Source organism: Neovison vison, chromosome 10 (genome assembly GCF_020171115.1).
Source record: "Neovison vison isolate M4711 chromosome 10, ASM_NN_V1, whole genome shotgun sequence".
Classification (NCBI taxonomy): domain Eukaryota; kingdom Metazoa; phylum Chordata; class Mammalia; order Carnivora; family Mustelidae; genus Neogale; species Neogale vison.
In genome coordinates, this window is record NC_058100.1 from 33065011 (window position 1) to 33084268 (window position 19258).

Below are 19258 nucleotides of genomic sequence, written 5' to 3' on the forward strand. Positions count from 1 at the left end.
GGAAATTACTGGAAAAACAGGACTTAAAATAGCTTTCTACACACAGTCCTTTGTAATGATTTCTTCCTCGATTTGCTGATTTCCTTCTGTTGAACCGAACTTCAGTGTCACGGATCTGCTTGTCTCAGGGAGGCGTCCTCGTCTCTCTCACTCCTCCAGGACAGTGCGGGTTCGTATATGGGGCTGTTGATTCAGCCTAAATCTGTTCTTCCTTGTCTCCTGATCCCGAATAGTCAAAACTTTTTTTTAACTGCTCCAGAACATCCCTGAGGTTAGGAGTCATGGATCATGTGGGAACCCCACATTCAAAACAGGCATTCCAGCAGCTGTGGGAGTATGGAATATAACCGATGTGGACTTAAGGGTAATCCTCATTGTCTCTTTGAAGAAATAGCATGATTTTGATGTTAAGAGACTACTGAGTTTTCTGTCTGGCCCCCAGCTTGCATGGCTGGGACAGGCAGAACAGAGGTCACTGTCAGGGGATGCTTTTGATGATGGTCTGACCTGCTTTTGGAGGTGATAGAGGAAAAGGCACTTTTCTGAAGTTAGAGGAATTAGTCCATACTGGGCAGAATTGATCCCCAAATCAAGAGTTGGCCGAAGCTTACAGACATGTTTAGAAATAAAGTTATGAGGTAAAACGAATTCCTATTTAGGAAGATGAAACTATTAATGGTTTGTTTTAGTAGCTTTGTTAGTGGTTGTGTACATTAAGAACTTAGCATTACAAATACTGGTTAGGTTTTTTTTTTTCTTTTTTTTTTGGTTAGGTATATTTTTAAATTACTGTATGTATAACATGAATTACTGAACTATAGAGAATGAGAATGCAGTAAAATAATGGATTCAAACTGGATTCTGACAGCTCTAGTAATCTTCTTTGAGAGATTATATATGGAGAACTTTGATAGAATTGTGCCTACTTTTAAAAAACCCAAATAACTAAAGCTCTAAAATTTCAGCATAACTAAATTGTTCACTTAGGCATTGCTTCTTTTATGGACGACTTTCTGTGTTCCTTTGAGTCAGGGGTTGGCGAACTCTGGCTTCCTAGCTAGATTCTGCCCTCCTGTTTACAGGACAAGAGCTAAGGAGGATTTTTGCATTTTCAAAGGTCTGTGAAATAAAAATGAAAAAATAAACAAACAGTATGCAGCAAGGAACATATTACCTATAAAACCTAAAAAATTGACTGACTGGCCCTTCATAGAAAGTTTGCCAATCCCTGCTTTAAATAGTGAACTTCCCTCATTAGAATTTAAAATACAAAACAATTTTTAAGGATTTGAAAGAAGAGCACTGGTATATAGTTTCTCAGGAACACTTTTTTTTCTTTACAGCAGTTGGTAGGAGGAACACTGTAGTAAGTGCGTCATTTGATCATTTTATTCAAATTCTACATATGTTTAGGTTTCGTAGTGTTCGACTCTTGGATTTTGTTGTGTTTCCCCTCCCCACATGCCCATCAGAATATTCTTATGTCTCTACAATATATTTATTTTCATTTATAACTGTTCTTTGGTTTTTACCACTTTAGGTAGTAACTTTGCAGACTTCACTGCTTAAATTAGAGCCTCCTGACCACGTTTGTTTGGCAGTGCTTGATTTTGTATCTTCTCTAGGAAAGTTTTTCATACCTCAAGCTTTCCAGGTAATACTCTTAATTCTTTTGTTCTGTGTTAACAAGATCCTTGTAAGAATTACTAAAATTTCCCGACTTTTAATTTCTGGAATTCTGTGGATCGTTGACAGTGAAAGTCGGGGGAAAATGTATTTTGTGAAGAGATGGTGACTTTGTCAAAATAGAACTCATTTTAAGTATTGTGTTTGTTTGTTTTGTTGGAAAAATATATTTTGACACACAGATAATTTAGAGTTGGCTGTAGCCTTTGGGAGTCTCCTTCCAGTTGGGCTTCACCACGCAAAGTCCCTGAGGAAGAAAGACATGTTTGTCTCTTTCAAGAGCATAAAATGAGGAAATTTATCAAAGTTGTTCTCGTAGTTTTACATCCATGAAAGGGAGCCTGTTTGTTTTTAAGACAGTATTTCTGAAAGTGTTGCAGAGTATTTGTCGTTCTGTACAGGCCTGCATACACTTCTGAATTTTCAGACCCACCTCACTGTGAGAGAGCCTCCTCCTCAACTGAGTTTTGCCTTCCTCAGTGCTGTGCTCGAATCCAGCAATTCTAGGTCGTTGACTATTTTCTTTTTGACCTCCATGGGAGAGACTATAAAGAGCTCCCCGAGGGGCGCCTGAATGGCGCAGCTGCGGAAGTGTCTGACTCTTGGTTTCAGGGTCTTGAGATCGAGCCCAGGTCGGGTCTGGGTTCAGCAAGGAGTCTGCTTAAGACTCTGTCCCTCTCAAATAAATAAATAAATAAATACATCCTTTAAAAAAAAACAACAGCTTACTGATGAGAACCTTTCCACCTAACTGGAGCAAAAATATGATGGGTATTATTTCAATAGATGTCTTTGAAAGAAAAACAGCCGGTTAGTTTCTAAAGGGCTCTCACTTATTTACAGGCAACTGATACCGTCCTGTTTGTTTTCATGTAAGAATGGAGAGCTTGACAGTTTTTCCACTCTGGACTCAAGTATCCAAAGATCATTGCATTTGAGCTATCTTCTTCTTTACCATTAAATAAATTCCGGAGTACTCTTCATTCATGCGTTAATTGTGGACCCTGGTGGGCCCAGCATCTGTGGAACAGATGGTTTATTAGCAGAAATTACATATTCCCAGAGTGAAGTTGAGGCCTGAAAAGTTGATGGATTCATCAGCATGTAAGAGGCCTTTAAAGCCTGAAGACAGATTTATTTATTCAAGAAAAAATTGCTGAGTTTTTGCTATGTGTCAGGTGCTGTTTTAATCACTGGAGATTCATTAATGAACCAAGCTAATCAAGCCCCACGCTCGGCCTCTAGAAGGCAACGAATAAAGACATGATGTAGCAGTTAGTGTGAGTGCCGTGGAGAGAAATAGGGCGAGAGTGTGTTCGTGGGGGCACAGTTTTAAACGGGAATAGGCAGGGGTGGCCACACCAAGGAGACCTGAGAGCATCCTGAAGCTGAGGGAGCCGGCCGGGCATCCCGCACGCAGGGGCGGTAGCGCGAGGAGAAGGCACCTGATCCGCTGAGGGGGCAGCGGAGGCCACGCCCGCACGCTGGGCTCTGCAGGCCATCCTGAGGACTTTGAGTTTTACTCTGAATGGAGTGAGAAGCTTGGAAGCCTTTATGCAGAGGAGTGACATGCCCGCACATGTTTCAGTACGTGCTCACTGGGACAGGATTAGGGGAAACTTGACATTAAGAATAGGATACTGAGGTTTTCCTCTAGTTAATAAGGTTTGGTTCTCTTTTTAGGACAAACTTCTGCCCAGCCTGTCTTCTCTTTTTGCCTTACTGCTGGCTGACAGGAATTGGATAGTAGAACAACATTCCCTGGAGGCGTTTACTCAGTTCGCAGAGGTAATTATAAGACCAGCCTATCAAAGTGATCGCCAAAATGTATTATTTGATTTTCTAAAACATTCCAGAAACATTTATTGAGCTACTTTTGGTCTTATTCATGAAAATTTTCCCTTGGAGGAAATGATACCAATGATCTCTTTGGTACCATCTGACAGTGGAGCATAGAGAAATGAAGGTAGTTTCCTAAGGTCCTGGGAGAGTGGCAACAGCCGAAGCAGGCATTCAGAACAGGTCTGTCAACTTCGACACTGTCTTCCAGACAGTACTTTTGAGTGTGAAATGAATAATGCATTTTGTCTCGGTCAGTTAGGTTGTCTCGGAGTTAGGTTGATGAACACAGGGGCCTGTGAGCTGGGGGCCACAGAGAAGGCGAGCCTCCCGTGGGATGCTCCTTTTCTCTTGCCTGGAGCTGTGCCGTCCCGCCTTCGGCCCTCAAGGGCCCAAGACATTAGGATGACGGGGCAGCAGTGACGGACGCCTCCAGCTCTGTGCTCGTGCAGAGCGTGGCCCGGTCCCGAGGCTCCCTGAAGGAACCAGGAGCTGGTGGTCTTTTGAGTATCCTCTGACGCTGTTCTCTTTTCGGCTGCCTTTCTGATTAAGGTAGCTCTTAGAACGGACGGAGTGGTCTTTGCAAGGTGCTGAGATACATTAAAATTGGTCTCATTTATCTTTTCATAGGGAACAAATCATGAAGAGATAGTTCCACAATGTCTCCGTTCTGAAGACACGAGGAACAAAGTTGTGTCCTTTCTGGAGAAGGTATTTATTTCTGTAGATCAGAATATAGCAGCATCCCAGATTTTGTCATTCTTTCCTTAAATCGTAGGATTGTGACTAAGTTAAGTATCTTCTTAGCTTACATTTCTCGTAGTGCTCAGCGGCGAGGTGGCCGTGAAGCAGCGGCCCGTACGACGAGCCGCAGCAGCGGAGCACCCGCAGCCCCTCGGCCCAGGGCGGGCTGTGGCAGCGGTGCTCGCTGGCGCGCTGGGCGGACCGGGGAGAACCGTCAACGCTCCCGTCGGACCGCACGCGCGGCAGCAGGCCCGAGAGGCCCATGTGTGCCTCCCGAATGGAGACACACTGTAGCCATGGCTTTGCTGCATGGGCAGAGACGCAGACCTAGTTTTCCAAACAGTGACATTTTTGAAGCTGTTTTTATAGTTAGAACCAAACGGTCTCATCATTGGACTCCCACGTTTGTGTACCCAAGCAGCTTCTCTGGGGCTAGTTTTAGGGTAAGAGCTCGTTGCAGCCCTAGTAGAACAGTTAAGCATAATTCACTTTCTCTTGGTCTTCTAAATGTGTGGCTTAACAACTTATTTTTTTTTAATCCCACGCTTGTTGTTAAGCTGGGCTGTGTGCACACACGTGTGTATTACCCGCCGCCACATACCCGATCAAGTATGTGGTTGCATGTTTTTGTGTTTCTTACCCTACACATCGTAGACTATCATTTTTCCAAACCTGGAAAAACGACAGTCCAACTTTTCTGTAGGGAAGGAGAACACTGTAATGTTATCCAGATTCCACGACGATAATGCATTTACAGATGAGTCCAACTTCCAAAATTTGCCTCGCTCACAGGCCAATAAGCCAGAATAGTTTAACACCGGGAGCTTAAACACAACACACATGCATGCACGTTCGTGGTCTTTTTTTTTAAAGTTGGGGACAAGAGGCGTAGAGGGAGAGAGAGAATCTTAAGCGAAGTACATGTGCCTAGCACGGAGCCCGAAGCGGGGCTCGACCTCATGATCTTGAGATCTGACCTGAGCTGAATCAAGAGTCGGATGCTTACTGAGCCCCCAAGGAATCCCCAGCCTTCTCATTGTCTGACTGTCACATGTACTTGGTGTTTACTTGATTTGTCGTGATCCGTGGCAGACTCCGCTTGAAGATGAAACTGCAGTTGCCAGAGTGGAACGTGTGAAACAGGAAAAAGGCATTTTCCGGGAACACTTTGCCAAAGTTGCTGTAGAAGCAGCAAAGTGGTCGTCTCTACAGGTATGGACTGCATTTCAGATAAGAGAAATTCTCCCCTTCTTACTGGTAAAAGTAAAAAAAAAAACTAGTATGGCTTCTGGCCTCATATTGACTGTCACAATATAATCAAAATTGATCTATACATGTAAAAGTCTCCTGTTTTACAGTAGCTGCTCTTCTAAAAAATCCTGTTTCTTCCTGAAAGGTTCTCTTTCAGTAGGACTTTCAACTGTTTATAGTAACCTTCGGGAAAGTTACGTATCTGGATCAGTGGAGATATAAATGTAGTTTGAGAACCACTGAAGAAAACCAGTGAACTCACCTTCCAAAATGTTTCGGTTGATCCTTGCTTCATTCATCAGATCGGCCTAAATAACTTCTGGCAGTATCTAGAAATCACGTCTACCTATTAAATGGCAGAAATCTGATACTGGTATATAGTAAATCTATATACTGGTATATAGAAATCTGATACGACTAGGGATATTCAAAATATTGTTTTGAGCACTCACACTGTTTAGAATAGCAATTTGAGAGAGGAACAATGTTCTTGTGAGTTGTAGTTACAATTCTTATGTAAAGTACGTACGTTTATGTGAATAACTTGTTTTCAAGAATATTTTACTTTATAGATTTCAGGCCTAAAAACTACATAGCTTTGCTCTAAAGAAGCCTCCAAGAATTTATGACCTTCCTTAGTTAGACTGTGATGACAGAAGGCCTCTTGGTCCCGATCCCCACCCAGTGGGGTGCAGTGATGTTAGAAAGCCTGACGACTTCCTGAATTGGGTTGAAAAGCATCTGAAAGACCACAGCACGTAGCATTAAAAAGTAAACCGGAACCATTTAGAAAACCCACACCTTGAGCTTTTTTTGTCAGGACGAGATCTTTCCAAAGAACACTCTCTGGAAATTACCCAACCAAGGCAGCATTCCCAGTGTCCTTGAGCCCTAATGGTAGTAGCACCCTGAATTGCTGTGACAAACCAGAAACGCCTTCCTGTGTTTTTGTAGGTGATACAGGGATGGTGGTTCCCTCCTACTCTTGTGAGCCAATGAGAACATAAAATTTCTGTTTTTGAAGTCCCAAAAGAAAGTTCTTGATCATCTTGGGAATGGGTATCATGGCATGACTTACCCCCTGTTGTTCTCATTTGCCAGCCTGATGCAAAGAGAGCCCGTCAGGAGTTCCCCTTGGAAGAAGAGTACAGGTCAGCGCTGCAGGCAGCATCAGGGGCCTTGGAGGCAGTAGAGTCCTTACTCCAGAAGGCTCCGGCTCCAGACTGGCTTCCACAGAAGATGGAGATGCTCCAGGAAAGGATTGACGAGCTGAGACGACGCGTACTCTAGGCTGACTCTCGGATGGGCCGGACCGTGTCACCAGACAGCTGGGTACGATTGCCACCATCCTACGCTGTGCTCTGTAGGTGAATGTCCTGACGTAACTATGCCTGTGTTTTCTAACATACATAAAATAACTTTTGTAAAGCTGAATCTAGTGAAAAATAGTCTTTATTGGACATTTAGGGAACAGGTGGTGGGGGAGATTTCTCAGGAAGAACTTTGGTACAAGGTAATCTGTGTGGTCCAGTCGGGGACCGCCCGGGTACCCGCAGGGCCACAGACACTGCAGCTGTCGACAAATAAATAAGCTGCCTAAGAAAACCGCAGTAATTTCAGATCATTTATATACTTTACAGCTAAAACTTTTTCAGTAAGTTGTATTTCATAATAGAGCTTACTCTTCTGACAAAGAAATGGCACAAAATTAAGCTAATCAGCTGGAATTTTTGTGTTTATTTTCTTCTGGAATCGTCCTGGAACAAAGCAGTAACTTCAGCCTTTCCGCAGCTACCTGCTCTTCACAGAAACTGGCCTCAGTCAGACGCACACGGGCTCCTCCTCCACGAACCCAGCGCCGCACCTCTCCGCGGGGCGCCAGCCAGCACTCGGGGGGCGCGAGCTTCAGTCGGCACAGACGGCAAAAACGGAGGCTTTTGGGTTTTCTTGTCTGCAGAGCCCACTTTGAGGTATTAGTTTGATTTTTTTTTTTTTTTTTTTTAAGGAAATCCTTTTCCCTAAAGTTACACCCGTTGTCACCAGTTATCATCTTCCCAGTTCAGCTCCCCTTCGTCTCCCCAGCCTTCAGACTCTCCCTGCAGCGAGAGAAAGCAAACCAAGGGCAGGCTGCTGAGACCAGTCGTTTCTGAATGGAAAGGGGCCTAACCCTGCACTAGGCAAAGGAACTTCCCTCAGCGGGATGCTGAGGAGGAGGAGGAGGATTACTTTGCTTCCAGATTAGGAAACCAGAGCACTGGAAGCCAACTTCCCAGGGACCATGGAAGTACAGTCTGGTGACCCCCTACTCTCGATTTAACCTCTTTTTAAATAAAAAGGTTGTAATAGTAACCAGTGGCCCCCTAACCAGTCTAAGCAGTGCAGTTCTTTCTGGGGAGGGAAAGACGCCGTTTGCAGGAAGCGACCGCAGTCACCGAGGGCCGCGCCCCTCGCTGCCAGCCACCGTGCGTGGGCGCGTCTGGTCCCGACGAGACCGGCCGCTGACACGCGCAAGGACACCCCTGGAACTAGCGGCACGACTTACTAAGCCTCACCTCAGTCATCTCTGCTGCAGCAAATTTCGAGGAAAACTGCGTCACTGGTGAGATGTCATCCTTGTCAGAAACCATCATTTCTGTCCTCAGTTCAGGCAGAAGAAGAGCAGCTGAAGGCTTAATTTCGGGAACCATATCGGCAAACCAGTCCAACTCTGGATCCGGGACTGGCTTCTTCCTTACCTGAATGGTGAACTCTTCTCCTAAACCAAGTTCTGATGAAGGCGTGAGGCGCCTTTCTTGGGACGACGCTTTTGGTGGCTTGGTTTTGTCTGGGTCATCCCCGCTTTGTGCAAGACTGGTCTTTTGGGGTAGACTCGGTTTCCAAGGCTCGGACTCTTCAGTGAGTGAAAGCAAAGTAGGAAGAGCCTCCTGTTCCCTAGAGGCACCCGGGGGGACAGCTGGGCCTCCACCTCCCGCGCCAGGCTCAGCATCCAAGCTGCCAGGCTCCAGGTCGTCCCATGCCTCCTCCGCCTGCACGTCAGCGAGTGGGGATGTGGAGGCATCGTAGGATTCTGTAGGACAAACCCGGATGCCGACAGCTTTGTTTTCAGGCTCCTCGGGCTCGCTCCAGTCAGGCCACTCCTCAGACTTTTTAGAACTTGATGGGAAGTTCTCACGATCTCCTGAGGTATTTTTCACATCTGAGAGTCCATTCATGGGAAATTTAATAGGCTGAGGAAACGGATCACCTGTGGGGACATGTACAGAACTTCCTCTCATAAAGTGTTAAGAGCTAGCAGTATATTCAGGAAAAGGTTAACACTTAAAAAAAAAAGCATGGCTCTAATTTCTTAGAAATAGACCCAGGTTATTAGATTCTACTTACAAAAGAGATCCCAGCAGAACAGTGCAAGGATGTGATATATGTTATTCAAATACTTAAACTAAACTAACTGGAACATATAATCATTCACTAAATATTCAAACAGACTAATTGTCTATAGACAAATATAGAAATGTTTGCAGCCAGGCGTCAACCCCAAGAAGCGTTGTGTGGTCAAGTAAGTTTGTCTTAACCCAATATACCCTCGTTTTACTTTTTAAATTTTGTTTATTTATTTTGAGAGAGTAAGAATCCTGAGCAGGCTCTATGCTCAGCACAGAGCCTGGTGCAGGGCTTGATCTCATGACCTGAGATGAAATCAAGATTAAGATGCTTAACAGACTGAGCCACCCAGGCACCCCAACATACCCTCTGTCTTAAACAGATTTCCTTAAATGCAGTCAAGGCCTCCCCCCCGCCTTAAAGATTTTATTTATTTATTTGAGAGAGAGAGGATGAGAGCTGAGAAGGTCCAAGGGAGAAGAGGACTCTGCCCGCGGAGCTGGGAGCCCGATGCGGGACTCGATCCCAGGACTCTGGGATCATGACCTGAGCCGAAGGCAGTTGCTTAACCAACTGAGCCACCCAGGCGCCCAAGGCCCTGGCATCTTATGCATTGTGTCCGGACTCTGCTACTAACATTTCCCCACACTTAAGCACACAGCTCTTTTTGATGGCATACCTCCTGCCACCTAACACAACTATCATCCTCCGATACAACTGGAAAACGCCGCACTAAAGCATCAGAAGTACCAAAGCAATGTCTGCCAGCTATCCTCACCAGTTACGAAGAAACGGGAGGTAGGTGCCCTGCAGTCCAGGAAACAGAGGAGACCCCAGCTGACTACAGACTTGTAAGTGATAACAGAACTCAGCCTCAGTATTCCCAAAGTGCCCTTAATTTCCAGAACTTAAAACTTGGTACTCAGGAAAACATTCATCTAAACAGTAGAAAAGCGATATAAATGGTATATTTCTACCTGTCTGTAAAAGAGGATTGTAGCAAGCTCGCTGTATGTGCTTCTTGCTGATGGGCATGCTGCCAGAAGAGAGACATTTAGGGAATACGCCAGAGGCGGGGTTCTCCAAGACTGGTGCCATCGGACTCTGCTGGCTACAGATGACGTGCGGGGGAGAATCTGAAGGTAAATAAAAACTCCCCAAAATAAAAGGGATAGTAAATTGCTTCTTGGTCTGTCAGGGTAGGTAAGCAACAATTAAGGGAAAAGGGTCCATTTAACACAGTTTGAAAAAATAGGTTGTAGGGAGAGAGCATCTTCCAGTATCGGGAGAAACACACAGGTTACGCAGTGGACTGCCGGTCCTCGACGTGTTTCAGGGCAGGCCCAGTATGTATGTGATGTTAAGGGACTCGAAAGGATTCAAGCATTAGGTGAGCAGTTTTACAAAACTTAATGGCCTTTGAACATTTTGGCAATTTAAAATCATAATTGATTCTACTTTTAAAAAAAGTCTAAGAGTACAGCACACCAATGTGAATGTACTTAATGCCAAACACTGTCCAGTTAAAAATGGTTAAAATGGATTTAAAATAATTAACAACATCCTAAAATAATCACTTTACTACTTTGGTGTTTACTTTTCTAATCTTAAAAAAGATCCACGTGTATTTGTAAACATGAATGTGTTTTAACTTGACATGATATTGTAAACCTTTTTTGGTCTTAGGTTTGAATTTGAAATGTGTGGTGGGAAATTTTAAAATACGTTTTCTGTATATTGTAGAATCTGTATGTCCCCACATGCAAATAGGCATTTTATGCGTTACATATGATTAAAATGTAATAAAATGGGAAAAAATGGTTAAAATGGTAAATGTTATGTCATGGTAAACAATTAATCCCAGCTAGGGTGGGGTGGGACTGTTTTAAAAAAAAATACTGTCTTTAACAGTTTACCAGAAAGTTCATAATCAACTGTGGGCACTGGTCAAAAGAATTAACAGCAAAATTTTTGGCTTAATACTTCCTCTGCCCCGGGTACATCGTCACAAGCCTTGCCTGTCCTCCAGGGCCTGACCTCTGCAAGCCCTGCACACTTTTGCTTGCTTCTGCCACCATCTTCCCTGCTGACAGCCTACCAGTGGTTCTTACCCAGTGTCCCCTTCTGCAGCGCTCTTCCACGCAGACGGACTTCCCTGAGGTACCCTTTTCATAAACCTCAGTATTATCCCATATTGTCTGACCAGATAGGTAAAGTGCAGAAGAACAGAAGGAGAGAAAAGTCCAAGGATCCCCTCCTATATACGTGCCCCCTCCCCAGCATTCTCCCAAGTCCCTGCAAGAAGGGCCTCTCTTAACTGGGAGCTGGGAACGCAGGCTGCCGCCGCAGCTCAACCACCGTCTTGGAGCAAGAGCTTACCTAACTGAGAAGCCAGTGGGATTAGACCTTGATCTGTCTTAAGTCTTCCAGAAAGTTTAGTAAAAATTAATGTTACTCCTGCTTTGGTGCCCTTTGGTTTCTTACAGAGATTACAGGCCAACAGTATATAAAACGTCCAGAAAATGCAGAAAATAGGAAACGGCAGTAAATACAACAGGTACGAGGAGTGGGGACTCCTGCCAACTCGGCGCGCAAAGCCGCCCTCTGGGAGGGACTCCCGAGTCTTATCTCAAAACCACACACACCGTCCCCATACTCCTCTGCTATGACAGGTAAATACATCTGTCATCTGCTGTTTGGGGACACACAGACTCCACTCACTCAAGGTGTACGAACACGTCGCGCTTGGAGAGGAGGGAGCAGCCGCTTCATCACCCTCTTCAAGCTCCTGACACTGACTTCAGCCCCAAGAAGAGTTGGACCCATCAGAACTGCAGGACGCAAGCGTTGCTTTACAGATTCTCCTGGCATCAAAATTCAGGAAAATTCGGACAGTTCTTTTCTACTGTGACAGTTTCTGTGCACTATCGAATTCACTATCCTTGAGAACTGACTGAGATCTGCGTTTCTTAACAAGGTCACCATCCTAGTCGGAGTTAAACCAAGGAGCAAAGAAGCAATGATGCCGATATAAAATTCTTACTCTTGACTTTTATAGCCTACAAAGACCAGAAATTACTGCTCTGTCCCATATAACATCCAATGGGAACAAGCCAGAAATAAGGATTTCTTGAAGTATCTAAAAATCAACAGCTTTTTACCTAAAAGGCCATCAACATCAGAAGAACTTAAACATCTAGTGTTACAAGCTGCTACAACCTTTTTAGCCGGTGACAGACAGTATCTATTAAAATTTCAAATACATACCCTTTGACCTAATAGGTCAACTTCTGGGACTTTATCCTCTAGCAATAAAAGCCAGACTACATGAAGATATAGGACATAGAAGACATCAACTGCAGCAATTAATAATCCAGAAATGAAAGCAATATCCATCAACAGGGAAGTCACAATGAGTTATATTCAATGAAATATTAGGCAGCTGTCCAAAAAGCTGCCATTTCTACATACTGACCTGGAGACCAGTCCCTGATAAGCTACTACACAAAAAATTTATGTTGTAAAATTGCGTATCTTCATCATTTTGTTAAAAAATCCTATACATGGGCATGTGTGTATTAACATACATCTGTGTTTGTGTGCTTATTAATAAAAGGGAAGAAAAAGATTCCCACTAAACTATTAAAACTGGTTACCTTACACACCCAGAAGGAATTGGGTTTCTTTACCATTCTCTCTCATTTGATGGAAGACAACCCACCTGCATTATTTGTATAACGTTAAAAATCTTATTAAACATTTAAAATAAAAAGCTATACTTTTTAATCATTCTTACCTTCCGGGGAAAGGTTGACCGTTTTAGTAAAACTTGGGGCAGTGCGTTTGAAGATCTTGGTTCTTTCTCCTCCCACAACCACCTCTGGTCCAAGTAGAGACACCAGCACTGCCAGGCTGTGAAGAGTAATGGCCACAATGGAATCGCTGGTATCACGCAAGCCCAGTAACACCTAGGAGCAAATCAGGTAGTAAATGTACACAGCCACGTTGCCAGCCTTTCTCCCCATAAACGAGCAGCTGGACTGCAGTCAGCTCAGATGTCTTTGTTTCTTCCATTGGTGTCCGAGGTCAGTAGCTCTCAAACTGTGTCAAGAACCAGTATTTTCCCCTCCTAAATAATCATGGACTGATACATTGTTAAAAATACAACAACAAAAATAAATACATTGGAAATAACAACATTACTATTAAACTACTATAAAAGGTTCTAGACTTGTCCAGGATGTGGGTCAGCTCCTGCCCCAGGACCAAAGGCAACTGGGCACTCCGGAGATCTCCGCTCTTAAACGCCAGCAGCACTGAGTATCCCGAGGAGACAGCCCAGCAACGACTCATGGGGACTGACCCTGCTTCATGTCAGATCAGCTGAGAAAGGGTTCAGGGTAGAAGAGCTGTAGAGGACTCCAAATTCTTGAAGAATCGAAATACTCCAATCAAAAGACAGTGACAAGCGCCTATACCCGTGGCAAACAGGCTGACTGCAGACATGTAGTCTGACCACTGGCCCTAACTACCAGTGAGCCCACAGCAGTCAGTGTGTCACTGGAGCAGCCTGCGCTGAAGGCAAACGTGGCTCGGCCAGAACAGCAGGGTACACCGCACACTGGAGTGCCCGCTACAGATGACCTGGCAGGGAAGGCACTGCCGGGCACCACAGGACCTCTTCCACACAAGGCCGCTACCTTCAAGATGTAGCTGACTTCCCTAATACATAGAAACAAACAGAGACAAAATGAAGAGCAAAGGATTATGCCCCAAATGAAACAACAAAAGAGCTAAGTGAAATGGAGATAAGCAAAATGCCTTATTCTAAGTAATTGTCATAAAGATACTCACTGGACTTGAGAAAAGAATGGATGAACTCAGAATTTCAACAAAGGTAGAAAATACAAAAAAGAATCCATCACAGGTGAATAATCAAATAACTGAAATAAAAAATACACTAGCAGAAATATCAGTTGATTAGCAGATGCAAAAGAATGGATCAGCGATCTGGAAGACACGGTAATGGAAAACACCCAAACTGAAAAGAAAAAGAAAAAAAAAAAGAATAGGTAAAAGGAATTGAGTGACATCACCAAGCACAATAACACTGGCATTAAGGGAATCCCAGGAGTGGAGAAAAGGAAGCAGAAAACATATGTTAAGAAATAACAGATGAAGATATCCCTAATCTGGGGAAGGAAAGATACCCTGATCCAAGAAGCAAACAAGACCCTTAACAAGATTAACCTAAGAAGGTCCATGCCAAGACACATTATAATCAAAGTGACAAAAAGTAATGATCAAGAGAATTTTAAAAGCAGCAAAAAAGCAAACAGTGAAGTAAAACCCTATAAGGCTATGAGCTGATTTTTCAGCAGAAACTCTGCAGGCCAGGGAGCATGGCGTGACATTCCAGATACTGAAAGGAAAACTCTACAACCAAGAATAATCAACCCAGCAAGGTTATCTTCCAGAATAGGTGAGAGAGAGAGAGCTTCCCAGACAACAGTTAAAGGAGTTCATTACTAGTAAACTGGCCTTACAAGAAACGTTAAAAGGAATTATCTGAGGGGCACCTAGGTGGCTCAGTTGTTTGGGAGTCTGGCTTCAGCTTGGGTCCTGATCTCTGGGTCCTGCAATCCAGCTCCGCATCGGGCTCCCTGCTCAGTGGGGAGTCTGCTTCTCTCTTTCCCTCTCCCTCTGTGTGTATGCCCTTTCTTGCTCTCTCTCTCAAATAAATAAATAAAATCTTAAAAAAAAAAAAGGAATTATTTGAGTGGAAATAAAAGGACATAATCTACAATAAGAAAATAATGAAAAAATTTCACAGGTAAAAGCAAACATGTAGTAAAGGCAGTAGACTAATCACTTTTAGAGCCAATGCAGAAGTTAAAACACAAAAGTAAAATCAATTATGATCTACAAAAACAGCCAAGGAACACATAAAAAAAGATGTAAAATATGACCTCGTACACATAAAAGGGAAGTAAAAATTAACTTCAAACATGTTCTAAAGAAAGTACTGAAGTGACCATCAACTTTATGAGACTGCTAAACACTAAGATTTTATACCTGGGCCAGTGGTAACCACAAATCAAACACTTGTAATAGCGACAGAAAAAGTAAGAGAAAGGAATCCAAGCACAGCACTAGAAAACAAACTGCAGAGAAGAGACCAAGAAAAGAAAGGAATGGAGAAGAACTAGAAAAACAACAAGAAAACAATTTTAAAATGACAGTGAGTACACATCTATAAACATACTTTAGATATGAACAGACTAAATGCTCTCATCAAAAGGCCCAGGGTGACTAAATAGATGAAAGACAGGACCCCTCAATGTGCAGCCCACAAGAGACTCACTCAGACCTAGAGACATGTACAAACTGAAAGGGAGGGGCCAAAAAAGATACTCCATGGAAATGGAAGTGAAGAAAAGCCTAGGTAGCAACAGTTTCTATCAGATAAAATTGACTTTAAAACAAAGACTGCAGCAGGAGACAAAGAGGGGGACAACATAATGATAAAGGGATCAATCCAAAAAGAGGACAGATTTATAAATATCTATACACCCACCATACAAGGAGCTACCGACACAAAGCAAATATTAACAGACATAGAGAAACTGAGTGACAGTAACTGTAGATGACTTCAACATCCCACCTACCCAGATGTAAAATCAACAAGGGAACAGTGGCTTTGAATGACACATTAGACCAGAGGGACCTAACAGATATATACAGAACAGTTCATCCAAAACCAGCAAAATACACTTTCTTTTCAAGTGCACATGGGATATCTTCCAGGACAGATCACATGTCTCAATAAATTCAGAAGACTGAAACCATATCAAGCACATTTACCAATCACAGTGGTATAAAAACTAGAAATCAATTACAAGAAAACCAGGAAATTCACAAATACAGAGAGTTTAAACATGCTACTGAACAACCCATGGGTCAAAGAAGAAATCAAAGGAGAAAACAAAAAACCTTATGAGATAAATAAAAATGGAAAACAACATACCAGAGTTTATGCAATGCAGCCAAAGCAGTTTTAGGAGGAGAATTTACTGTGATAAATGCCTACCTCATGACACAAACAAAATCTCAAACATTAACTTTATATCTTAAAGAACTAGAAAAAAAATAAGTGAAAAAATAAATGAAAATGAAAAAGAAAAAAAATTCAGAACTAAGAACTGGTTCTTTGAAAAGATCAACAAAATGGACAAATCTCAGCTGAACACATCGAGAAAAAAAGGACACAAATAAAACCAGAAATGGAAGGGATGTTACAACTGATACCACAGAAATACAAAGGATCATAAGAGACTACTTGTGAATAATTAGATGCCAACAAATTAGGCAAATAGAAGAAATAGATAAATTGCCAGAAATATACAACCTACTAAGACTGAATCATAAAGGAACAGAAAATCTGAACAGGCTGATTTTTGGTAAGGAGACCACATCATCCAAAAACTCCCGAAAAACAAAAGTTCAGGACCAGATGGTTTCACCAGTGAGTCACACCGAACACTCAGAGAAGAAATAATACCAAACACTAAATTGAAAAGACGCCTTCACACCGTGCTTCCTGCAATGCTATTTATAATAGTCAAGACAGGACAACAACCTGTCAAGACAAGATGAACAACCTGTGTCTATCAACAGACAAATGGTAAGAAAGATGCGGCATATAGGACGCCTGCTCAGCCATGACAGAAGAGGAGATCACGCCATTTGAGACAACATGGATGGACCTAGAGGGGGTTATGCTAAGGGAAGTGAGGCAGACTAAGAAAGCCTAACCCCACATGGATTTCACTCAGCAGGAGCCTGCTGCTCCCTCTCCCTCCTGCTCCCCCTGCTTGAACTCTCTGTCAAATAAATAACATCTTTAAAAATAAATGAAATAAATAAAAAACAAAACACACACAAATGAATAAGGAAACAGAAAGCAGAATCAGACCTGTAAATACAGAGAACTGATGGTTGCCAGGGGGAGGGACTACCAGGGTGAGGACAACGGAGGAAGAGGAGGGGGAGACAGGCTTCCGATCGCAGCGTGAGTCAGTCCCAGAAAGCACGTGCACAGCGGCAGTACAGTGACGTGGCCGTGGCGACGTGCCAGGACAAATGAGCCATTGTCTCACACCTGTGCGACTGGCTTCCGTCACAGAGACAAGCAGGAACAAGGCTGTGAGCACGTGGAGAAGAGGCAACGCTGGTGCACCACCGCTCGAGGGGTAACTGGTGCAGCCACTGTGGAAAAGCAGGAAGGTGCCTCAAAAAGTCAGGAAGAAAAAAAAAGAATTACCATAAGATCTACCAATTCCACTTCTCGGAATTTATCCAAGGAAAGCACTAATTGACACTGTAGCATACGCCGCAGCATTACTTACAGCACCGGAGCTACGGTCACCAAGTGTCCATCAACGGACGGAGGAATAAGGCAAATGTGATTTTACACATGTGCGCACACACGCACACACACGAACATCACGGAGCCATGCAAGAGATGAAACTGCCATCTGCGACAACCTGGATCGACTCTGAGCACATCGTGCTGAGTGAAGTGAGAGACAAACCCTGTAGGATCTCACTTACGCGTGGAATCTAAAAAAAGCCAAAACGGGCACCCGGCGGGCTCAGTCAGTGGAGAGCGAGACTCCTGACATCGGGGCTGTGGGTGCGATGGCTATGCTGGGCGTGGAGATTCTCAATAGGGATTGTATTTATACATCTGAGACAGCGAGCAGGAGAGGCAGGCAGAGGGAGAGGGAGAAGCAGGCTCCCTGCTAAGCAGGGGCCCAACACAGGGCTCAATCCCAGGGGCCTGAAATGAGGACCTGAGCGGAAGGCAGACGCTTAACCATCTGAGCCACCCAGGTGCCCTCCCCAAACTAAAATATCTTTAAAAATGAAAATAACAAAACAAGCTCATAGAACAGACCGGTGGTACCAGAGATGGGAAAGAGGATGGTGAGGAGGGGCCAAAAGGTACAAATTTCCAGTTATAAAATCAGTCAGTCAGGGGTCCCTGGGTGACTCAGTCGGTCAAGTGTCTGACTCTTGGTTTGGGCTCAGGTCATGATCTCAGGGTCATGAGATCCAGCCCCGGGTCAGGCTCCAGGCTCAGCACAGGGTCTGCTAAAGTTTCTCTCTCCCTCTGCCCCTCCTTGCACTCACTCTCTTTCTCTCAAATAAATCTAAAAAACAAAAGGTCATGGGGATGTAACATACAGCACAGTGACTATCACTAATACTACTTTCTGGCATAAAGTTGCTAAGAACATAAATCTTACAAGTTCTCATCAAAGGAAGAAGAATTCCAGAAACTACATATGGTTACAGACGAACAAGTCTCACTGTGATGACTGTTTCACAAGATACACAACTACTGAATCATGTGGTACACCTGAAGCTAACAGCGTATATGTTTATTATACCTCAATCAAAAACCCGTTTTACTTGTTCACTCTCCTTATGTGTGCGTGCGTCACTACAGGACCAGAAACACAGCTGAGAGACAGAGCATACTTAGATCCCCTCGTCTCCGTCCCCCGTGCTTATGTCCCCAGCCCCTGCCCCCCTTCCCAGCTTTACACACACAAAGGACAGGACTTGGAACACTTGTCTTTACATCTGACGCACGGAACACCTGCCCCAAACGGAGCCAGCTATGACCTCCGTCCGGCACGAACTGGAATGCGGACAGACCAGTTAGCTCTGTGGCTTGCTAAGAGGAGGACGATAAACTGGGAAACTACGGGGACAACCATGCTGGCCACGTGTACGTCGAACACTGAAAGCCCGTCTTTGGGAGCGCACCGTGGGGCAGATAAATGGCGAAAGAAAGAACTGAAGACCGTCTGGCTGAGTCCCAGCGGCACGTGGTCTCCAGGTGACATCCTTCTAGCCACGTCTCTTTTGGCTTTAGCTCGTCCGAGGGGGTTTCGGTTACTCGCAACCGGAAGAAACACTAAGATAGTCACGTGCAGCCCTCGGGAGCCGCTTTGCTCGGAACCAGCAGAGTCATGTGCGCGGGCGGGGGGCGAACAAAGCCACCCGCGCCAGCCAGATTCAGGCCCAGGGTAACCGGCCTCCCCAGGGGTGACAGCACAGCCTCCTGGGTGCCGGGAACTCTGGGTTCTGGTCCCAGCTCCTCTAGGAATTCTCATTATGACTTGACCCATCATTTAATTTTCTGGTCTGGCTTCCTCACTTATCTAAGATCAAGATTTCCAACAAGACTCAGGAAGAGAACATCAGGCCCAATGCTCACAAATCAGGCACTTTCTCAACACAAAGCTGTACAAATAAGCTACAGTGGTTTTTTTGCAAATGATTA

The 19258-nt window shown here is 44.1% G+C and overlaps 2 protein-coding genes across 12 annotated transcripts in view; one reads left to right on the forward strand and one right to left on the reverse strand.

Moving 5' to 3' along the window:
* C10H1orf112 (chromosome 10 C1orf112 homolog) overlaps positions 1–11408 on the forward strand; it is a 52661-nt gene extending 41253 nt beyond the window's left edge. The window contains exons 20-26 of one of the 8 annotated variants that reach the window (XR_006386608.1): positions 1541–1654; positions 3370–3474; positions 4156–4236; positions 5362–5481; positions 6622–6852; positions 7292–7490; positions 10931–11408. Coding sequence is in view for 4 of the 8 variants with exons in the window: in XM_044266930.1 (XP_044122865.1) it covers positions 1541–1654; positions 3370–3474; positions 4156–4236; positions 5362–5481; positions 6622–6810 (609 nt within the window). In the remaining 4 variants the exon portion in view is untranslated. Of the gene's footprint in view, positions 1–105; positions 1655–3369; positions 3475–4155; positions 4237–5361; positions 5482–6621; positions 6888–7291; positions 7870–10930 lie in introns of those variants that run through there. The other 7 variants (XR_006386610.1, XR_006386609.1, XR_006386611.1 and 4 more) reach the window with 7 other exon arrangements.
* The window catches only part of SCYL3 (SCY1 like pseudokinase 3), a 42799-nt gene continuing 30495 nt past the window's right edge, over positions 6955–19258 (reverse strand). For 3 of the 4 annotated variants that reach the window (XM_044266935.1, XM_044266937.1, XM_044266936.1), the window contains exons 11-14: positions 12698–12869; positions 9879–10037; positions 8073–8764; positions 6955–7616 (exon numbers count right to left, since the gene is read on the reverse strand). In XM_044266935.1, coding sequence (XP_044122870.1) covers positions 7557–7616; positions 8073–8764; positions 9879–10037; positions 12698–12869 — 1083 coding nt within the window. In that variant the 3' untranslated portion in view covers positions 6955–7556. The remainder of the gene's footprint in view (positions 7617–8072; positions 8765–9878; positions 10038–12697; positions 12870–19258) is intronic. The other variant, XM_044266938.1, reaches the window with a different exon arrangement.